A 21,583-nucleotide genomic window follows, 5' to 3' on the forward strand; every position below is an offset into this window, starting at 1 on the left:
ATGGGAATTGCATTCCAGAACATTTGGATCATGTGAAACTCGGCCTTTGCTGCTGCCCCTTTGCCACTACCGAGCCCTGCTTCCAGCGAGGGAAACATGCGAGATTGATCTTGTTTTCTTTTTCTCACAAATGCAATCTTTGTCCCATCCGTGCTACAGAAATTAGCAGCACAATCAAAAGTTCAAGACCCCAGCGCTAACAAAATTATACTGATTACATGGTTTGGGTTTTCAATATTCAAATTATAGTCACACTAATTTGTTCTGTTGGGGGAAATGAATAAAACCTCATGACTGAAAATGGAAGGCTTACAATGAATAATACAGCATTATCTCGACAAATTTAAATGGCGTTTGCCTATGCCGTGCGTTGTGCTTAGCATACAGGAGGGGGTGCTACGTCCCCAAGAATACTCCTTGATTGAGAAACATTTGCTAGTAAATAAAGCAAAAGGTGAATAAATGTAGCCATAACATATAGTGTCAAATCAATTATTAATTAGGTCTCTTGAAAGACCCGAGTCACTTGATTAACTCTGGGACCCACGTGATCTTTTCCAACAAGTCACTTTGGTTGTTTTTCTGCTTGTTTTGAAAGACGCGGCCAAATAGGTTAGTTATGATTGTTTTTATCTTTTAATTGTTTCATTGATTCAATTTTTGCTGCAAACCAATCGTGTCTTTCTGAACAGTTTCCCCACAACCACCATCCTCTTTATCTTCTTTGCGTCTTATTTTCTAACATCTCCTAACCTACTTATTGCGCATGTCAGCTTTGCATAGCTTATCCATGTGAAACGCAACAATGATCAGTGTCACTATTAAATTGCGTCATTTATCTGAATGACCCCTCCAATAGATAACATTTTATTTTGGCAAATCTTGTTATACTCCTGGTTGGTCAGCAGATGTACTTGGTCGTGCAGCGGAGAGGGTGTGTGCTGGAGAGGAGGGGTTAGATTCGGGAGGGTGGGAGTCCTGGTGGGTCAGGCTGCATTGTGATAGCGACAGATGTCCTCGGAGCCAGCCACACTGCACCCTCCTCGCACTCGCACTCGCACAGCAAGAGCGGAATCCGCCCGCAGCTGTCACTTGCAAGGCTTTCACCTCCATTAGCACATTCAAGCGGAGCCTGGAGAGCAACTGATCACTCTCTTCGCATACAGGTTAGTTAAGCCGATCATTTTTGCTTTGGAAAATGAGCTAGTTTTCTATAAAGATATGATTTTTTTCCCCCCTCCTGATTTTCTCAAAAGAATGAAAAGAACCAGTTCCTCTGGGCAGCTTTCCTATTGTTGTCGCCATTCCTTTTCTCTGATTATGCAAATGGATTTCTATTTCAATAGTAAAGCCGGGGAGTTTTTTTTTCTTCCTCTTCTTTTCTTCTCCAGACTGGTTCAGCCTGTGTGCGCTGGTGCCTCTTTAGTCTTTACCGGCAGCCGCTCAGATTTTTTTTTTCTCCCCCCCCCTCCCTTAAGTGGGCCATCCATGCAGTGAATTAAAAATGCACAAAAGAGAAAGCGGAACAAAGTTATCAAGTTTCTACTAGGGTGATGGAGGATGACTTTTGTTTTTGCTGAATTGATGTTTGAAAAGACGTTTTCCTCTCCGCAAAACCTGTGAACAAAAAGAAAGAGAAAAGGAAGGCGTTGGTGAGTTGAGGTGGGGGATGGACAGTGGAAAGTGCACAGTATCTTATCTCCTAATTCCACACGACTAGTCTAAACCCAGTTTGGTTTTTGCATTAGAGCTGAGGACCCCCCTTCCTTTGTTACCTACTGCTTCAGTTTTTGCTTTCATCCTTTCTAAAGCGACGAGCTCTGCTGCACACCAGTCTGTTGCTCGCTCATTGTAGTTACTTGATGATACTATTTCACAACGACCAATAAAAGGTGATTTATTAAAGCGACAAATACCGAATGAGCAACACTGAAATGGTTGCGATCGAGAGGTTTGAAGGCAGACACGAGACAGTTGGAGTGAAATGGCGTAGTGGGGAGTGGCCATAGGTGGAATGGATCTGCAGCCAATCCCAGCGCGGTGCTGTGTGCCTTGATTGCTCCACTGCAGCACTATGGACAGTTCCTTGTCCCTGCATGGTTGCTCTTTGCCCATATACCCACCCACAGGTTGGCACATGTTTGCTAATTTATTTCATTTGGGGTGCACAGAAGGATTTCTATCATTGGTTTGAAGATTGACATCTGTACTAAAGCAGGTTTGGGCGAATAGTATATTTTGAAACGTATTATTTTCTTCCCTAATTCTGCAAAGCAGCTAAAAAAAATGGAAGTGAACACATTTTCTGTTACTCAGAAAGGAAGTCTGACTGTGTGGTAATCAGCTGCTGCCTTTGATACATCCTCATTGAAAGTTCATTCCACTCGTAGACTCTTTGTGTTTTGTAGTCCCCGTAGACAAAGGCTGTTATAAAATTGTAAATAACCTCCGACGGATGTTCTAGTGCTGAACACAATGTGAGAAATATTGTCCAAAAAAATGACCATCACATTTCACATCGCACAGCTTTTGCCCTTGAATGTATAAAAGAGGAAACTCAAATTGACTTTTGGCAACAAAGCAGACGTGAGTGACTTGCAGATGAATACCAATTATGAAGAGAACATTTTAATTGACCAGATCTTTTGGCTTACTGGACGACACAAGAAAATAGCAACTTATAAATAAAACAATACTCAAGCGCCCCGATTTAAAACAAAGTATTTGACATGTGTTATGCAATTCTGGTCATGAGCCTCACATCAAGAGGATGTTTTCCTTTAACATCCAGTTAGTCAGGTGAATTGAATAATCTCATTTAAACTGGAAATAAATGTAATTACCGTAATTTTCGGACTATAAGTCGCGGTTTTTTTTCATAGTTTGGGTGGGGGGGCGACTTATACTCAGGAGCGACTTATATACATATATATGGGTTTTTTTCACTTTTTTGGGCATTTTATGGCTGGTGCGACTTATACTCCGGTGCGACTTATAGTCCGAAAATTACGGTATCTCCGTCTTGCTTTGAGTTGATTCCATTCCAATGACTTTGGGATACCTTCTGAGGTTATGCAACGTCTTCATTTTTATCACCTCTTCTCATAGGTGACACCATGGGAGGGAAACTGAGCAAGAAGAAGAAGGCTTACGATGTGAGCGATCCCAAAGAAAAAAAAGACGAGGCCGCGACACCGGTTGCAAGCGCCGACGAGTCCGGCAAAGGGGAGGATGCGGCGCCGCCCGCAGAAGCTCAATCAACCAACGCGGAAGACCAAGCCGTCGGTTCGGACGTGGCGGCGGTAACCGAAGCGGCCCAGCCGAATTCCGCTGCACCTGAAGAGCAAGCGCCAGTAGCAGAAGAACCGGCCGCAGTGAAGGAAGAATCGGTTCCGGATGAAGCAGTCGTAGTCAATGAAGAAGCAGCTCCTGTTCCAGAACAGGTCAAGCAAGAAGTCGCTCCAGAACCAGAGCCCGTTGTAGTCAAAGAAGAAGCGGCTCCAGTTCCAGAGGAACAAGCAGCGTCACAGGAACCACATGAGGCACCAAAAGAAGAGGCTTCAAAAACAGAGGAATCGGGTGACATCAAAGTGGAGACAGCTCCAGTTGAAGAGCAAGCGGCTGCAGTCCAAGAAGAACCCACTGCAGCACCAGAGGAGGTGGTTCCAGTTCTAGAAGAACCATTCCCCGAAGATGTCAAAGATGTCGTACCAAGCGAGGCAGAACTCGAGTCTGCGGCTGCACCTCAACCCGTTGAAGAACCTTCTCCAGTTAAAGAAACCAAGACCGAAGTAGAGGTTGTTCCCGCCAGTCCCGAGGAGCCACTCAAAGAGCCAGAACCTGTTCCGGTGACTCTTATTGAGACTGAGGAGATTTTGGAGGAGCCAGCCCAACCTGTGTCCGCTCAAGAACTTGCAACAACAGCTGAGCCACTAATAGACCAAGAGACAATTTCAGAGCCTAAAGCAGAGCAGGTAACAGAGCCTGAGCCAGAGAAAGAACCAGAACCAGAACAGGAAGTCGACACACAGGAACCCCAAGGCCAAGAAGCCGAGCCCGATGCGACCGATGACAGCGCAGAACCCGAGACTGCCGATGTCGAGGAAACCCGGGAAACTTGTCCGCTTGCAAACCATGAACCCGTTGGAGCAGATGCGGCAGAACTTGCAGAATCTGAACCTTCTGCAGAAGAAGATGTGCCTTGCCCAGAAAGTGCGGTCCAAACAAAGATGGAAAACGGTGATCCGGAGGACGCGGTGGAAGAACCCGCTCCGCCAGCCGTGAACGGCGACTGCACAGAGGCCACGCCCCCCGAGGAATGCCTTAACGGCCTGGAGAAGTCCCCTGTCAAGAAGCTGAGTGACTTTGAACTGAAAAGGAACCTGAGCGGGGATGTCCAAGAAGTCCCCGAGGCTCTCGCCGACGTGACGGAGGCGCTGAGTACCGAGGTCACGCAGGAAGTCTGAGCTTTCGACGTCATGTGAATGTTGACAGATCCTCCGATGATGTCACAAAAGGTGTCAAGGAACCGCGAGAGTTTCACAAAAGCCAAAATGGCGCTTGTGTTTTTCATGCTAACTCAGGCAATTTTGTTTTGAGTTTAAAAAAAATCAACAAAAAAAAAAATCACGCAGTCAGTCGCATGATGATAGACAGAGCTTGGTAGATGATAGCGGGTGAAAGGAAAGTTCACGGACACACTCGGGTTTGGAATCGGAGGGTTGACCCAAAACAGTTGAAGCGCACACCCGAAGAAAATTCCCGGACAAAAGCGTAGACATGTTATTAACGAGTGAAGTGTCTTTGTGTGTGAGCTCGATTAATATGACGCCATATTAGCTGACTTTCATATATTCTTTCTATGATGTGCAGAGCCATACCATGTTTTGGCCTTTTCTAACAAATGTGAGAACCTTCAAATGATTGAACAGAGAATAAAAAGATTGTCCCACAGTGAGCTTCTCGTCTTTCCGTGCACGTTGTTCGACATCATCGACTCTTGCATCGGGTTGATCGGAATCCCTTGCGCTTGCCAAATGAAGCGTATCGTTGCGGAACAACCAAGGTACAAAAGGAAATGCTAACAACCTTGCTAGCTGTGATGCCGGCTAGATTTGGGCTGATAATGAAGAGCAATGTCCTGTAGGTCCTTGTTCACTGCAAATATTTTGGGTTATGCAATACCGCTCGCTGCCTTCTCAATTTTCACAGATAAAAAAATCCCAATTTGTCATTTGGCTTTGAAATAGTTTCAGAATGGAAAGAACCCCAAAAGAAAGCTGACACCTTCACACGAAATCCGAAGCATTAACTCATTTAGACGGTTATAGACGTCAAAGATATGAACTGGGTTGGAGTTAAGACGTCTACGATGGCACGTACGGTTTTTGCGTTGATCAACTGTGTCAGGTTTGGAGAGGCGGCCCGGCATGCCGCTCACACCCTTGTCACAAGTCCGACGGGCTTTGTCACATAGACGCTAACGTACGGACGTTAGCACAGGGGAGTCAATGAAAGTGTGTGTGTGTGTGTGTGTGAAGAGAGGTGGGAGGACAGGGGTGGTTACCCAACCGTGAACAAACTACTGGACCGTGGGTCAGAGCGAGGAGATCTGATAGGCATCATGAAAACCTTCCATAGCTTTGAGCAGCTCTCTCCGGTTTCCTAAGAAAAAAAAAAAAAACTTTGGTGCTGCGCATATTTATGAAAGGAATGTTGAGGAGAGGGTCTTCACGGGGGCTGGGGAGGAACAACTTGCTGACATGTTGTCCTTCTCTCTTTCTTAACTCATTCACTACCAACGACGTCTATAACCATCAATGGCACTGAATGACTTTTTTTCTTAGGAATTTTTGGCAGGCCTCACACTAAGCAGGCAGTTCTTTTGTGATTATCAAATGTTCGCATTTGTAAAACATTATTTTGACTCGATCTAATAATAAATATTTCTAAAGCAGAAATGACAAGCGATGGCTTCATAAATCGATTTACAGTCTAAAACATTTAATTTGCTTCTATCTTTTCTCTGGGTGTCTTTTGAAAAGGGGTGAACGGGACTCTTGTCCTTTCGCTCTTGATTTAAAGTAGCCGCTGTGAAAGGCCAAAAGGCCAGCTGCACTGCCTGGTTACCCCGACCGAGCGACCGAGCGACACTATGCGCTCTATATGCAAAGACTTGCACAAAGCGCCGACTGTGCTCCGACTTCTTTCTCAGCCTGCGGCCGTTAGCTAACTCTGACCAAAGCAAGCGGGGGGGGTAAAAAAAAAAAAAAAAAGAGCCTTGAACTAAATCCAAAGCAGCTATTTGATGAAGAAGTGTATGAGGCACCCATCCGCTGAGGCTTCTTTGAAGTGTGTGATGGAAGATTATTGAAAGTTGACAGACGAAGCGTTTTTTCTTTTTTTTTTTTAGACGGGAGAAGCGCTCACCATTTATTTTCATTAAAGGGGAAAGTCAACCGCCAAATTTTCTCATCTTTGTTCTGTGCAGCCCAACGAGTCAAAACACAGTGATTAAAGTTTAGTTTGTGGAATGTAAATTAAACAGGCAAAATCCACTTATCCATTACAGGAGGCGGCCATTTTGAACGTGACATCACAGTTGCACAAAATGGCTGCCCCCGGATTCCCAAACACAATATTAATTTAGACTCGTGGGGGAACACAACATATTATTGTAAAGAATATTTTGGGGTCGATTTACATTTTAAGGTTTCTGATTTCGTGCGAGAGGGAAGGTTGACCCGGGATTTGATTTTTTTCTGGGTTTTTGCAACGTGGGAGAAAGCCAGAATACTTTTACGTGCAGTATGTGTCTTTCTTGCACTAACGTCGATGTCCGTTTAACAAACTCATTGTCAGAATGGTGTAATGATTGATTCCCTGACAATGTATAATCGACTCACAATAGGAACTGGATTCCAAATGGGGGGAAACCAACATTAATGAACGCTAATTTTAACCCAATGCCGTCTGGAAAATTCCTGACAATATGAAGTAACAATGGCTTCAGTGTATACACCGTACGAGTGGGAATGGCTGACAAATAGGGAAGCACAAGAGCGTGGCGCTGCAGATCCGATTAGAAATAAATAGCATTGCTTTGCCAGAGTCACAACTTTTCGCCCCAGAGTCTTCTTTGTTTGACCGCATTTCGAAGATTACAACAATGTATCGTTTGAGGGAGGCGCCTTTCTGTTCATTTTGAACATTTTAAATTGTTGTTTTTCTGAGCATGTCAAAGCTGTGGAGAGCTCAAATTCCATGTGAGTCATCACAATTCATTGAAGCCGATGACTGTGTTCTCTGGGGCAATATTCACACATATTCGTCATATCCCGATGACATCCGATAAACTCTTTAGGGGAAGTTTTTGTTACGGTGTCATGGAGGACGTGAACGTGCATGCCTGGGCCTCATAATGTCGGCTGGTCCCTCGCTCCAAGAGTCACAGCTGATCGTTGTTTGTTTTTCGATCGAGGGGGTGCCGGAGAGATTCGTGCGAGCAAACACACAAAACCAAACACAGCCATTTTGTTACCTCCACTAACAACTTTATTCCTCGTTTTCAGCTTTTCTGACCGAGCTTCACGTTGGCACCCCGCGAGCCCATTTGGATATGTGCGCTAATGCTCCGTCATTGAATCAAGGCCGGCAGAAGAAGCAATTAGAGCGAGCGTTGGGCGCTGAGGATCAATATTGATCAGCGGGCTTGCGGTCTAATGGACGTTGAGTGCAGCCGTGATTCCCTCCTTTGTCTGCTGCTGCAAGATCCCCATCGCCCTTAACTCCTCACATGTGCACTTTCTTTTAGCGCAAACACACACACACGCACAAACAAAGACACTGCCTTCTCGTCTGTCTCACTCTGCTGATGCAGCTGCTACGCTGACTAGGCACTTTATAGCTGCATTTTTTTCTGTGTGAGTAATAGTGAAGAAGTTCCATATACACGCCAGGCCGGTTAACAAGAGTCTTGCGGATATTTTTTTATGCTCGGTAAAAGCCGAGTTTTAGTAGTTCCGAGTGTAGCCATGATAGCTAGCATGTTAGCATTGCACGGTAATGTTTTTTTAATCGAACAGAACTTGTTTTATACCACAATTACTTGATTATTTTGGGGGTTTTAGGTTTGAGGAAGTGGTCATTTGCAAAACACTTTAGTATCACGACTATCATTTTTGATACTTTCTGTCACCTTGATCAAACCTCCAAGGCCTGAAATAGCAAATGAAACATGTAGTCAAACGTTCAATGTTCCTTTCAAGTGTCACATTGTCAGATATTATTTTAGCTGAAGACGACATGAATGAACTTGTTGGTGCATGGACAGATGGCCTTTGAACACTTCTGCTTTTTTTAGGGTTAACATTTGGCAAGTTCAAACGTCGCGGCCCCCAAATTTGTCATCACATGACTTTTAGCAACGAGTGTTTTATCCTAAAAAGGCAAATAGTTCACAGCGTTCAGCATTCCTGCGGTACATTGTTGCAGCTGCAGTCACCAAAAGTGCGGAGGAGTGTCCACGGCAGGGATGACCTTCAAAGCTGCTGCTTCCAACCACCGTGTACTGGCAGCCTCGTGAATTATTTATACTTGAAATGATACAACCTCTGATACATGCTGAGCAGGGGGAGGCTAAATAGCGATTGATGGAATGAAAACAGGCGCGACGGAAAAAGGAAGTAGCGGTAAGATTGGAGTTACCACTAGTTTAGCAGGTCCGCCTCACAATTCGGGGTTTCGGAATCCCGGCTTTTTCCATGACTTTGAAGTGGTGGGTGGGAATGATTCAGTAGCTGCATTCCATAAAAGTTAATGCTAAACTGGCAAAACCGGCAAGGTCAACACCACTTGAGCAGATAACGTTCATGACCTGATGAGCCGCGATATTGTTTCAAATCAGCTGTTGTGCTTCTTGTCGTGCCATGTCAACATTTGCTAGACTCTGAAGTGCCGCGACAGAGCGGCATCTCAGCTTTTCTGCTCATGTTGACATTGTTGGGGGGTAAACAACTACTTCATCAAAATGTCGGACGACAACACAAAGCGGCAAATCAAAGATGATCAAAGTGTGACATTTTCATGGGGCACATTCATTCACCAAGGAACAAAAATGGACATGACGGCAGTAAACAAAATAACGGATGGAAAGTGGGGATCAGAGACAGGTGGGGAGGGGGCTCATTGTGAGGACTTCAAAACAGACTCCTCCCTCTAATGGACTGGGTGAGGGCCGGGACCGCCTTCTGTCGCCCCCCCCGCCCCCTTATTAAACCCCTTAACTTTGTCACAGATCCATCGCAAAAACACACACACACAAAATGAACCGCATAAAGGCACCGGCCCCCCTCCCCAAATGACGCCCCGGGCCACGGCGTTGCCATATGTCCACCTAACAGGGACTGGCAGCTCCTTGCTGCTTTGTACTCTCTCCTTACAGATCAAACATGCAAGATATCCCCCCCCCCCCCCTGCGCCCCCTCCCTTCTAGTAGCACCCCCCACCCCTCCCCTCCAGACTTTTGTGGTGATTGCGTTGCAAAATGTAGATCAGAGCACTCGCTGATGCAACACAGCGTCTCCACCGAAATCTATTTTCCACTTTAGTTAATGGATAATGGATTACATTTTGGTTTCCACGGCGTTCTTTTTGGGCCAAGAAAGATTTGCTGCAAACTATTATTTGCCTCTTCACTTGACTTTATTTGCAGGGAAGAACTTTGCTTGTTATTTGGACAGTCGTGGCTCCAAAAGTTGCACGCGTCTACAGAATGAAATCAGGCCATGAAGGGGGAAAAAGGTAATGATTGAAAAAAGGAGCAGTTATGACAACCATTGACAAGATGATGTCTTGCACCTTTGAGTCACAGAACCTCTTCTAGGAAAACTACAAGCTGCGGGGTGAGCCGATACTTCATTTTCTCCAGCTCCTTATATAAGACAAAACATTGACTTGACTGTAAATGTTAAACAGTAAATGAGTTCTGGCCGGCCTGGAGGTGGGCTGGTCTGCATGACTCAGCAGTGCCGGGATGTGACTGAGACCCCGACATTGTCAATTTGTGCTGCTGGACTGTCAGGCAAAGCAGGTCAAGGCGCCATCACTCCAAACTGCCAGCGACATGACAGAAGCAAAAAAGGAGAAAGCGCTTCCCTCTGCACTACTTAGCAAAAAAGGCCAAGTCAGCTGAAGCGGAGAGGGCTGCCCTAATGCTGTGCCCGAGAACGTGGGGAACTATACTGAACCTCCCACAAAGATTCCCAATAAACGCAGTTCCCCCAAAAATAACAAAACCTTATCCTCCCAAAAATTGCTGTACCTGCTGACTTTCCAGCGACCCCGACGTGGGGGCTTAGGAAGCTTTTTTTTTTTTTTTTGCAAAACGATACCAGTAGTTGCTTGCCACCTAAAAATTTGCTACGTATAGATGCCAAAATATGAATCTAGTTTTTGGGCCTATTTAGGCCCTCCAAGAGATGATTAATTAGTAGATTAATAGATGGATAGCTAGCTAGTTAGCTAGCTTGATTATTGGATGCAAAAAAGAGCAAAGAGGAGTAAATATACAAACTATATCTGTTTCTAACGTTTGAGTCGTTTTCTAAGTCATGAACAGACCCACCAAATATGGGACATGGACATACTGTACTACTTTCTTTTAGTTTTCTGCTGTGTATGTTTCTCCATAGCATGACAGAGGTCACGCAAAAGTCTCATTCATCTGCCGCTGCACCCCGCCAGATCTCATCGTAGCAAAATCCCCGCCACAGATAATGAGAGGATAAGACTCCACATATTTGTAAGAATCCCTTAGCGAGGTTCCCACTTCCTCTCCAACTCGCTCACCTGCTCTACCCCCCACTCTGTGGCTCTTAACATGTTTATGTGCCATGAAAAACCAGAACAAGAGTCCTAGCGTTCTGCTTTTTAGAATTCCTTCCTCTTCCTCTGGCATGTTGATTAGTTTGCGGTCGAAAGAGCGAGATGGGACCACGACAATCAGCACACTCGCTTTGTGGATCAAAGTAAGAGAGGGGAATGAGAGGTGCCAGTGTAATTAAAGGCAGGAATGTGAAGAATGTTGTCGTCTGCATGCAGCTGATGAAAACCTGAAGGCCCACGCTTGCTGAAGAAATACTTTGAATATTCACCAAGGTGTAATACGCACGGTGGAATCGAAAGGTCGTTTTTAGCGGGCAAGCTCTGCTTTGTGTGTTTCCGCGTAGGTTTCCATATAAGGGCGCGTGCGTGCCCCTCGACGCCTGTCGTCGTGTCACTTGTCTGAGGAATTCACCCTGAGCATCCCCACTTCATAAACACTCCCATGTGGAGCTCATCATTCTCCGTAGCTCTCAAACACACACACGCTTGCACACACTTTTCTGGTTGGACTACAACCAGACGCAAAAAAAAAAAAAAAAAAGTGATCTCCATCATGCAATTCAGCTATTGCGACACCTGGAACGTCCTTAAGCTTGGCTCACATTGTTGACATAGTTCCGCGTCTCATTGCCACCAGACAGGTGGTCTTCATTAATCATAAAAAAGCAGCCCAGACAATAAAAAAAAAAAAAAAAACCACATGCAAGCATCACAAGAGCTTGTGTCGTCCGCCCATGTTAACATGCCACCATGAAAAGGAGACCACACGGAATTATTTCCATTAAAAATCTCCAGTGTGTTTCAAAAGAAAATTCTCAGCGCCCGGATCCGACTGATCTCGGTGACGGGACAAATGCCAGAGAGGGGCGACAGATAAGAATGGCACCTGGAGAATGCAAGTAAATCATTCCGTAGCAAAGCTCTCGCTTTAGGAATGTTGCCATATCAATGCTAATGAAAGAAGTTGTAGATATTGCACAAAAGGCACCAGCTTAGCCGGAAACGCTTGGAAAAACAGAAAATCTTGTTAAACACACATTCATGCCATTACGGTGGCTAGTATATGGTAAATAAAAGAATTGCATTGGAGCTAATAAAAGAATGTTTGGGAGATAATACAGCTGTGTGAATGTTTGTCAAACAATATGTGCACCATTTATCAGGCCAACGTAGCTTGGAGTATGTTGATGTCCCTGGAGAATGTACAGTGAGTGCCAACATGTGAATGATGGTCTGGCGTGACTGCGGGGGGGAGGTGAAACGCAATACCACGCTTTCCCAGGAGGGAGTGTGTGGATTTCCGACCCCATCTGGCCATAGCGACTTTTTGACTCTGCAGGTCAGAACACGAATCCACATTTGTAGGTTATGTTGACATCGCTATCGACGTGTCCGTCTGGTTTAATTGGCCGGCGACCAAAGTCAAAAGTTCCTCATTCAAGTGGTGCTTACGTTTGGATCTGGACATTAAGCAGTATTTAGCTTCTATCATAGAAAAAGAAAAAAAAGATTAGGCAGGTCTGCCATCTTGAGACTTGTCTCGGTTGCGTAAGAAATGTCACACAGGAAGCGGCCGGCTTGAACATTTTTCATTTTCGTGAAGCCATTCTTGCGGCTTTAATGTACGAATGAGGGAATTTATAGTGACGTTGGTTTGGCGCATGCTTCATTTTCAGATGGGTGTAGGTATTGTACTTTCACATTCCAATCTGGCAGCTCCATCCGTTTGGAGGAAGAATGGAGAGGCCCTCGGCCCGACCCCTGAGAGGTTTCAAGTATGCCGGCCTCCCGCCGTCTCCCGGCAAACATTGGCGGGCTGCTTCGCATTCAGCTCGGGCCTCACGAGGAGGTGAGGCCAGAACTATACGTAGAGTTGGACGGCAGCCAGACAAATGGCTGAAAGAAGCAGAGATGAACGAGCGAGCCATTGGGGAACAATCGGCGGCCCTCGCCGCCTTTCGTCCTCCTCATCGTCTCGAGAGAAAGCGGCGCCTCTTTACGGCACGATTACCTTTTATGTTTGCAGCTGAGTCATCTTGTTCCCACCCACCCACGTTTCCTCTGCTTTTTATTGCTTAAGCTTCCAGCGAGAATCACGGCTGGCCCTGTTGCGCTTTTGCAGACTTAGATTGATTTTAGCATTAACAGCCCCTCCCCCCCTCTAAAGCACAAACACGGATCAACTGGCTTCTCCTGCTCCTTGAAGACAACACGGTTTCGAGTTCACCCAATGCACTCAAATGTCCAGAATATTGCAGATGGATGCGAGAAAGGAGGCTGTACCCCCCCTAAAAAATCAACAGCTGTTTCTGTCGAAAGCTAAAAAAGACAAGAAGCTACAACGTTTATATTTGTAGCGACAGTCAATTTTATTTGCGCCAAGTGTGGAGTAGAAGCGGAACAAACAGTAAGCAAATAAAGGGAAGTCCATCTTAGCTCTCCTCTTCCAAATCATTGTCACGTAAAATAACGTTGTAGTGCACAGTACATATGTTTTTGTACAGTTCGTTTGTTGCTCTTTGTCAATGGAGCTCGATGATGACGACATCTTTTTTTTAAAGTAGACGACACAGCGCTGTGTTTCCATTTCGCGCGGATATCTTACATCATCCAGAACTGAAAATGACAGCAGCTATGTCAACATGATTTCAGCTGGGACATAAAAAAAAAAAGTCAGGATCACATTTGAAATTATTGCCTGAGTGTACCTAATCAAGTGGCCAGCCATGGAGTTTGAACCGGGGGGAATGCAAGTGTGCCATCTACCGTTGAAAACCAAGTCGAACGACTTTGCTGCAGCACATCACTCATCTTGCTCGAATTTATAAAGGACGAGGAAAACATTGGACTCAACAGGGAAATGTTGACAGCTCCATTTTTTTTAGAAAAAGTCCTCATCAGAAAGCAGTGATTGAGACAGTTAAGGTGTATGTTGGCAGTCATGTGGCACCAATACAATAACTAATCAAAGAGTTGACATGCAGTTCCTCCCCTCCAAGAACTTTCAATACTTTTGTCCGAATCAACGTTTAAGTGCACATAGTTGAACAAAAAAAAAGCAGCAAGAACAACCAAATCCAGTTTAGTTTTGCAAATGAGTTCAGAAGGAGTACCTGGCTCACAGCTGTAGAGTAGCAGAGGTCTGTGACATTGCGTTGTAGATGAAGGTGTTGTTGAACGGCACAAACTGCCGGCTGATGATCTTGATGGCTTCTTGAGCAGCTGAACCTGAACGGATGGAGCAAAGTTCATGAGGAACGAGCCACGACTGCATTTCAACTTTCCAAATTACCTCCCATAAATGCAGAAACTGTGTGGGGCTCTGCTGCACCATATCGACAGCTAGAGACAAAATAAAAAGATTTGAAAACATGACGCCACTCCTAAAATTAGAGCGAGGACTCACAACTCGTGCACGTAATCGTCCTTGATGTTGACGTTAAGGTTGTACTCCTGCAGCAGGCCGGTGACGCACAGCTTCAGCTTGCTGATGTCCTCTTCCACTTGGTAGTTGTACACTCCTAAAAAACACATCGTTCAAAATCCGATGCCAACTTTGGTTTGCCGTCGAGACTAAACAGCCGAGTACCAGGGTAGCGGGAGTGCTGCTGGTAGAAGCGATCGACGGCTCGAAGCATGAGGTAGAAGACCATCTCGCTGTCGGGATTGTCCATGCATGAAGCTGTGGGGAAAAGCCAATTGATATTGATAGTGAGCAATAAAGGACTGCAGTCACTTAAGGTGACACGCTATCAAATTAAAGATTGCAAAAAAATACAATCTACACACAAAAAAAAGTCACAAGTTAATTTTGGTGCAGAATTTGGGCCTGTTTGGTCACACAAACAATTACAGAAGTTAATTGCAACTTCTGCCCTCTAGCGGCCGAAAGAAGAACGTTTTAGAATTCTCAATGCATCGATGGCATACAAAGATACATTATTTGAAGTAAATAAATAATAATAATAAAAAGAAAATCACCGCAAGACAAAAAAGGCATCTCCAACTTACTGATTTCATCTCTGTTGACCGAATCCACGTTGTACTCTGCCGCTAGAGATCGGCAGCGCACCAGGCGTAGGAAGGAGGCATTCTTGCCTGGATAACAAGGCAACATTTCCAAAAGGCAGCAACAATCAATCAGCTGTGCTGGCGCAAACAAATCACAAATTAAAACCGACAAACTTACAGAAGAGCCTGATGTCCTTTTCCGGGATACTTTCAGGTGCCTGTCGGGGAGACCAAAATATTAAAAGGCAAATATTCTCATAGACATGAACTATTGAGGACATTTTGAAACTGAATGCAATCCGAGTAACGTTATTCTCGTTGCTACGGTTCAGCGAGAATAGTGCCTATTATTATTTGTAATTGTTGCAAGAGCGTACCTTTCCGACAGACTGGAGCAGACTTTCGACGTATCTGCTAACAGACGCCGCGTCCTCCAGGGCCTTTTCCCTGTAACTGTGAGAAAACATAAACATAAAATACAAAGCATCAATGGCTGGATGGTGGTTTTTCTTACACATTCTGAAGCTTGATAAACTTCTGTGAGTCAGCGATCATATCTGGGATGGTCCCGCGCAGAGGGAGGCTGCCGCAGCCTTCATTGTGTACAAATTCTTTTACAGCTCGAAGCATGACCCAAAAGGCCGAAGTCTGCCAACAAATAGCGGTAGATTGAGGTTTAACGCGGGAATATTTGTACAATTTCATAAAGAGCAAGAGAAGAATATAAAACCTGTGATGTTATGTTGTTACATAGTTCATCGTCAAAGAGGTCTTGGATAACACTTGAGATCTGTAAAAAAAAAAAGAAAAGCGACAAATATTGTTAGTTTATCTTAAAAAGTGGAATTTGTTTTCATAGGCGATCTCAACTGACACCTTTGTTGGATTTAAAGCCGTGTTGACGTTCTTAATTGCTTCATCAAAGTTTTCTTCATCCTCCAAAACACCTTTGTCATTCTTCAGGATCCCTGATGTCAAACAAAGAAAGACAACAAGTTTGCAACATGCACAAGTGGGGGATGTCGGCCGCTAAGCGAAAGACTTCACGCAAATACCTTCCCGGATAATCTGTCGGAAGGCTTCTTTCTCCTTGTAATTTCTGGGGAGCTGCGAGTCTTGCTAAAAGAGTGTGACAATAAGTGTGACATGTAATTGCACATTGTTACAAAGAGCCATGCTGTTCCAAAATTGTACTGCACCTCGCTGAGCCATCTTTCAAGACATTTGGCCACGATGACAATCCAAGGTGTGTGACTGTGATCCTGTGCAGCAAATATAAACAAAACTATCAGTCAAGCAGAAAAATAAAATAATAAAATCACACTACGAACCTTTTTGTCCATGTTTTCGAGGTCATAGGAATGAATGTGTTTCTTGAATTCGGCAAAGGGCCGGTCTAACCTCAGGTCCTCCAAAGCATTGTCGGGGTGGGACTCGATCACTGTGGAGATACGTTCAATGTAAACGGGGCAAAATCTAGAACACGGGTCACATCAAAGTGAGGAAGAACAATGTCATTATGAAGTCGATGCTCCTCATCATATGCCATGATGAAGTCAGCAAAGTCCATGTGTTCATGCATGTAACTCACCTGTGTGCTCTTGCACAACCAGCCTCATGTAGCCAATGAGCCCGTAGGTTTTACAAAGCAGGAATGGTACTGAGGCGCTCCACAGAACGGAGCCCAGCCTCAGACTCGTGCTAGTTTCAGGAGAGGAAAAGGGAAACAAATGCTTAGTTAGGGACAACAGCATGTGATTGGACATTGTTACAAAGACAAAGACCGGCGCTGTTCAAAGATATGATCTGTCATTTTTTGTCTTGCAGTCCTAAATTGTATTCAAAGGGATCTTTTGCATTTTCGAACGAACTCATTTGTAGTGATAGCGACAGTGATGCAAAATATTTTCTATATTTCATACCTTTCAGGCAACTGCACACCAATAACAATGCTAAATCGATGGAAAAACTCTGGATTACAGTCCAACAGCATGTCAGGACTCTAAAAAACAAGGACAACACAAGAGAGACAACACGACTGACTGAATCTTCATCATCATTACCATATCAATAAGTGCAAACAACATTAACCTCTTCCACAAAATTGCCCGATACGTCAGTGTTCAGTTCTTGGAGCAGCTCCATGGCAGCCTGTGCTCTGTTCTGCAACACAGAAACTCAGGTCAGGGCTCACTTTCATATTTGTTGAACACACATGAATATACCTTTCCAATGCTGTCGGGGCTGAGGAAGAAGCTGCAAAGAAAGATGAAATTGTAACAAACAGACAAAAACAAATGGCGCTAATATTATACAACCCACAAACTCAAATGTCTCTTACTTGTTTCCTACATCTTCTCCAGAAACCGTGTGACCATCAACTATAGTGAACGCTCCAATGCCTGATGAGGACATTTGGGTGACTTCATTCATTGAAAACATCACCATTTCTTATTGGATTGAATCATGAATGCAGAAACATTTTACCAGGAAGGACAAGGTTTTTCAGGATCTCGGTCCCAGTTGCTGTAGCATTGATCAGGCAAACGTGGGCATTCTCAAGAGCTTCTTGACCATGGTCCCCCCATAATCTGGAAGCACACAGCGTTCATCCATCACAATTTACGATGATAATATACGAGGAAGGACAAATGTAGACTGCAATGAACAATTAGGACTGCTCATTCAGACGAAAAATCTTCACCTAATAACCCTATAGCAGGGGAAAGAAGTATGTAACTAGTTCTAGTAAACACACATTGTATGCGCATAAGCAAATACAAACAATGGACACTTTAAACGGAACCAATGGCGCTGTTTATTTAGCCGAGGTTGCATATAGCATAGCTGCTAATGCTAGCGCCTTCATTTCCGCGCTGTGTGCATTATTCACCATTGCTTTATTGTTAATTGAGACAAGTGCATAATAATGTAGCAGCATATAGTAGGTCATTTAAAGATAAATTACCTGAGTTGCCTGTCGTACTTCTGTTCTTTGGCTGCTTTAGTTGCTGCCATGGCATCTGTCTGTGTTTAGGTAAAAGCGAAACCGCTTTTGCCACGTCAGATTCGACACACGCAGTGCAACTTGTCAGTGGGAGCTTGTCAAGTACCAACGGATTAATAAAAGTCATTTAAAATCTAAAAAAAAGATATGTTTTATTTCGCCAATTTTAGCCAGTGTTTGGGAAAAAAATATTTAATGTACATTGATTATTAGCATCCAATTCCAATGAAATCGGGATGTTGTGTGAAACGTAAATATTGAATAGAATGAATTGCAAATGCTTTTTATTTTTATTTTTACTGTAAGGTTGAATGTTTACTTGCTGTCATTTTCACCATTTACTGATGCTTTACGCGTATGGTATGTTGTACTGTATTTGTTGCTGCAGACTTGAGTTGTCCTGTAGATGGCAGCATCTCCTAATGAGTCTAATTTACGTTTGCAAACATGACCAGGAATAAACTCTTATTTGTAAAATGATTGTTTGAAGCACCCTTTGAGCTTCATGCAGTTTGTATACCGTATGAACCAACAACAAAAGAAAACTGAACTGGTAAGTTTTTTCCCCTCCTCAGACTTTCAATAACATTTGACCTTGCCTCCCTTTGAATATGTATTTATGCAAAATCAGCATTATTGTTTGCATAAGTTTCCTCGGCATCTAAATGCTGATGGCAATGGAAATAAATCTGTTAGCGCACTAATAAATAAGGAATGAGAGTGGGCATGTGTGAGGTAAATTTAACACACATTCTCAAATAACCTGACCAAATTAGCACCAGGAAGCTTTATTGAGCCTGAGAATACCCGACCAAGCACATCATCCCCGGCCAAAATCGATCGTGCTCTAAGGCATTACAGTCAGGGCTCAGAAATAGAATCAGTCACGCATATATTTAGCTCAGTCTTTGTGCTTGTCGGAGGTAATATTTGCTCTCGATGACCTCTGACCAAATCGTTCTGGGCAAACTATGTGGGGAGAAAGACTGCTGATGCTGAAAAATGATGACAAATTGTTTAATGAGTGACTTTTTCACCTCACGTCGGATCAGAAATGCGGCCTGTCAGCATGTATACTAAATATTCGGGGTTACTGGTCGAAAATATATTGTAAATTGTGAAACACTGAAAAGTTTTAGAATTTTTTTTTCGGCGGGGGGGGGGGGGGGGGGGGGGGGGGCATTTTCAAGAGTGACACAAATATTACATTAGTAGTTTGTGTAAGCAAATCATCCTGTCAAGAAACGTTCCTTTGTCATTATTGGCAAGGACAGCGGCTGTCTGGCAACAAGTCGAAGCAGTCACTGCGCAGTTGCCGTGGATACAAACAGCAGAGCAACAAAGCGCAAACTCGAGGCCCACTCATATCTCCCCTACTTCTCTCCGAGCCCGTGATCCATCTGCATCACCTTGTCAGGAAATAAAAGCATCTCATAAAAATATCCGACCCGTTCAAATCTTTCTGGTGACAAGTGTTTCTGTTTTGGTTAGGATGCCTTCATTTAGCCTCTGTGTTGTTTGGCTCGATACTCGGTAAACCGAGGCCTTGGTTTCCGTGCGACCCCTGGACCTCGTGGATGCTGACATTTGGTTTTCAGCCAGGTTCAGGGTCAAGTTTAAGGTAGAGTGATAAAAACTTGCCACATTAACAGCAGACTGTGTATAATTAGAATTCGAGTTGACAGCCAAGGGCCTTGGTTCGCTCACTATAATACAATAAATCACAGAGGTCACAGAGATGAGTTTCACCCTCCCTCGGTGGTCTGTTTAGAGAAAACGGCACCACAGTCATGGAGGCAAGGTCATGATTTGTAATTCTGTACTCGCCTGTGGCCATAAATGTTTTGATCTCAGTGTTTCTCTCTGAAAATGTGGCCTTGGTTTTATATGAGTGTTGATGATGATCGAATTGTAGGCGAGCAGAGGGTTAAGTGTGACCTTTGCACTCTGACTCTTAACACGCGAATATTCTGGTTACACCGACCGGAAGCACGTGATGTTTGTAGTGGGCTTTATAAATCGGCAGACCTCAATGAATGATCGTTAAATCTCTCTGATTAGTGAGTAAGACCGGGCTTGGATGTTTGTTCCGGGGTCGCTATAGCAACGCACCAAGAATTGTATCACGGGCATATTCATTTTATACATGTCTGTTTAAAATCACTGTCAGACATTTGGTTTACAGATTTCATACAGACACTGGGTTGATTTTAAGATGTGAATAATAATAATAATAATAATAATAATGCATTCAGTGAATTAATTTCCAATTTTTAAAAAAATTAATTTCTTCAAAAGGATTGATGAAATATGAATGAAATAAAAGGATATACACCACATATACCCACGCAGACATATTCACTAAACATTGCGCCAATATTTAGACACGGGTCAAGCAGGTTTAAACACATTTCTGCCACCAAAATGTCAGAAGACCCGCCCTCTGTTTGCCAGAACCTCGATGAAAATAGAGCCCCGAGAGCAGAGATCTTCCGTTTGGATGTTTATGCAACGCTTTATTAGTGAGGCATTCCCAGACAAAGTCCCAATAAAAATGACCGTTAAGGAGAGAGCCATGTGATCAGCCTCTTGGACCATCTCCAGGACATCACAGGGTTGTGCCTCATCCACACTATCTGCAAGCCACCACCACACCAACACGTTGGAGTCAGGGGGGTCAGTCATGCTCGCAAACGCATCGCAAGTTTCCAAGATCGCTATCCCCCCCAAGCCCATCGGGTAAAAATAGTCCCGGTCGGCCTTTTATAAATCAGAGTGATTCTATAAAAAGCCTCCGTCTGACCAGAAGGCTTGGCCCAAGCCGCGTCGCCCTATCTTTAGCTTTATTTATGTCCTGGTGTTGACAGCACCACTTGCAAGGCTTTCCAGTCACCGTTCATTAGGTGTGACCAAGCCTTGGCCCCATGTTGGACAAGCAGCGTCCCGTAAAAACGGTAATCAGAGGCGCTCGGGTGCTGGTCAAGCTGCATGGCTTTGAAAAACAAACGGCGTAACAGCTGCCGAGTTCACAGCCTGCTGATTCTGCCCCTCGGATTCTTTCCATCCAATTAGTGTTTATGGAGCTGTGTTTTGACGGCAGATAAGCGTGCGCTTTGTTTAAACCATGATTGGCGTGATTATAACGGCCCCAAAATGTTCCGCTGTTACAAAAGGCCGTAAAAATAGAGAAACGAACAACTGGGGATTTATTTGGTCATCAGGTCATTGCGCCCTTTGTCTTTGTTTACTTTTTATGATGAAACTTGGCGACGGGAAAAACATTTTGATGGGTTGAAAAATTGTCAATTGACTGGCTTGCGACCACCTAATGCAATAAAAATGGTTTTTTTTTTTATCAAATATCCCCATTCACAACCTTCACTTGATATGTTCGATAGTGAGGTAAATGACTTGTTGTCAAACTAATATGGTTCTCTGGCCTCCATGACCTCAAAACAAGTTTGCCCACTCAAGGACAGCCAGTCTCATCCCACTCAAGGGGAGTTCATGACTGATGCCAGAGGCCACTTGTCTCATCTTGTGTTCACTGAGAGAGCCGTGGTGGACTCTGGTGTGTGTGTGTGTGTGTGTGTGTGTGTGTGTGTGTGGTGTCCAAGTGGGGGGGGGGTGTATTCTCATCTTAAGCCAGAGCCACCCGGACAACAAACGTTGGAGCAGTAA

General features: G+C 44.3%; 2 protein-coding genes across 4 annotated transcripts; one reads left to right on the plus strand and one right to left on the minus strand.

The window, feature by feature from the left end:
- Window positions 1-973: 973 nt before the first annotated feature.
- Window positions 974-4,610, plus strand: si:dkey-56m19.5 (protein TsetseEP). The gene is made up of 2 exons (XM_037247104.1): window positions 974-1,166; window positions 3,109-4,610. The coding sequence occupies exon 2, from the start codon at window positions 3,117-3,119 to the stop codon at window positions 4,464-4,466; it is 1,350 nt and encodes a 449-aa protein (XP_037102999.1). The 5' UTR covers window positions 974-1,166; window positions 3,109-3,116; the 3' UTR covers window positions 4,467-4,610.
- nae1 (nedd8 activating enzyme E1 subunit 1) lies at window positions 1,528-17,991 on the minus strand. Of its 3 annotated transcripts, none has more exons than XM_037247099.1 (21): window positions 17,864-17,991; window positions 17,383-17,486; window positions 17,237-17,297; window positions 17,121-17,151; window positions 16,987-17,058; window positions 16,818-16,897; window positions 16,487-16,596; window positions 16,227-16,336; window positions 16,095-16,157; window positions 15,951-16,014; window positions 15,772-15,863; window positions 15,626-15,685; window positions 15,410-15,543; window positions 15,273-15,348; window positions 15,074-15,113; window positions 14,896-14,982; window positions 14,474-14,566; window positions 14,291-14,405; window positions 14,177-14,226; window positions 13,998-14,112; window positions 1,528-1,617 (listed from the first exon to the last, which is right to left on the minus strand). In XM_037247099.1, the coding sequence occupies exons 1-20, from the start codon at window positions 17,911-17,913 to the stop codon at window positions 14,003-14,005; spliced, it is 1,602 nt and encodes a 533-aa protein (XP_037102994.1). In that variant the 5' UTR covers window positions 17,914-17,991; the 3' UTR covers window positions 1,528-1,617; window positions 13,998-14,002. The 3 variants fall into 3 exon arrangements, with proteins under 3 accessions (XP_037102994.1, XP_037102995.1, XP_037102993.1); XM_037247100.1 differs by lacking the exon at window positions 1,528-1,617 and adding an exon at window positions 4,613-5,664; XM_037247098.1 differs by lacking the exon at window positions 1,528-1,617 and having other exon boundaries at window positions 13,229-14,112.
- Window positions 17,992-21,583: the final 3,592 nt, after the last annotated feature.

The sequence above is a fragment of the Syngnathus acus genome, chromosome 3 (genome assembly GCF_901709675.1).
Source record: "Syngnathus acus chromosome 3, fSynAcu1.2, whole genome shotgun sequence".
NCBI classification, from domain to species: domain Eukaryota; kingdom Metazoa; phylum Chordata; class Actinopteri; order Syngnathiformes; family Syngnathidae; genus Syngnathus; species Syngnathus acus.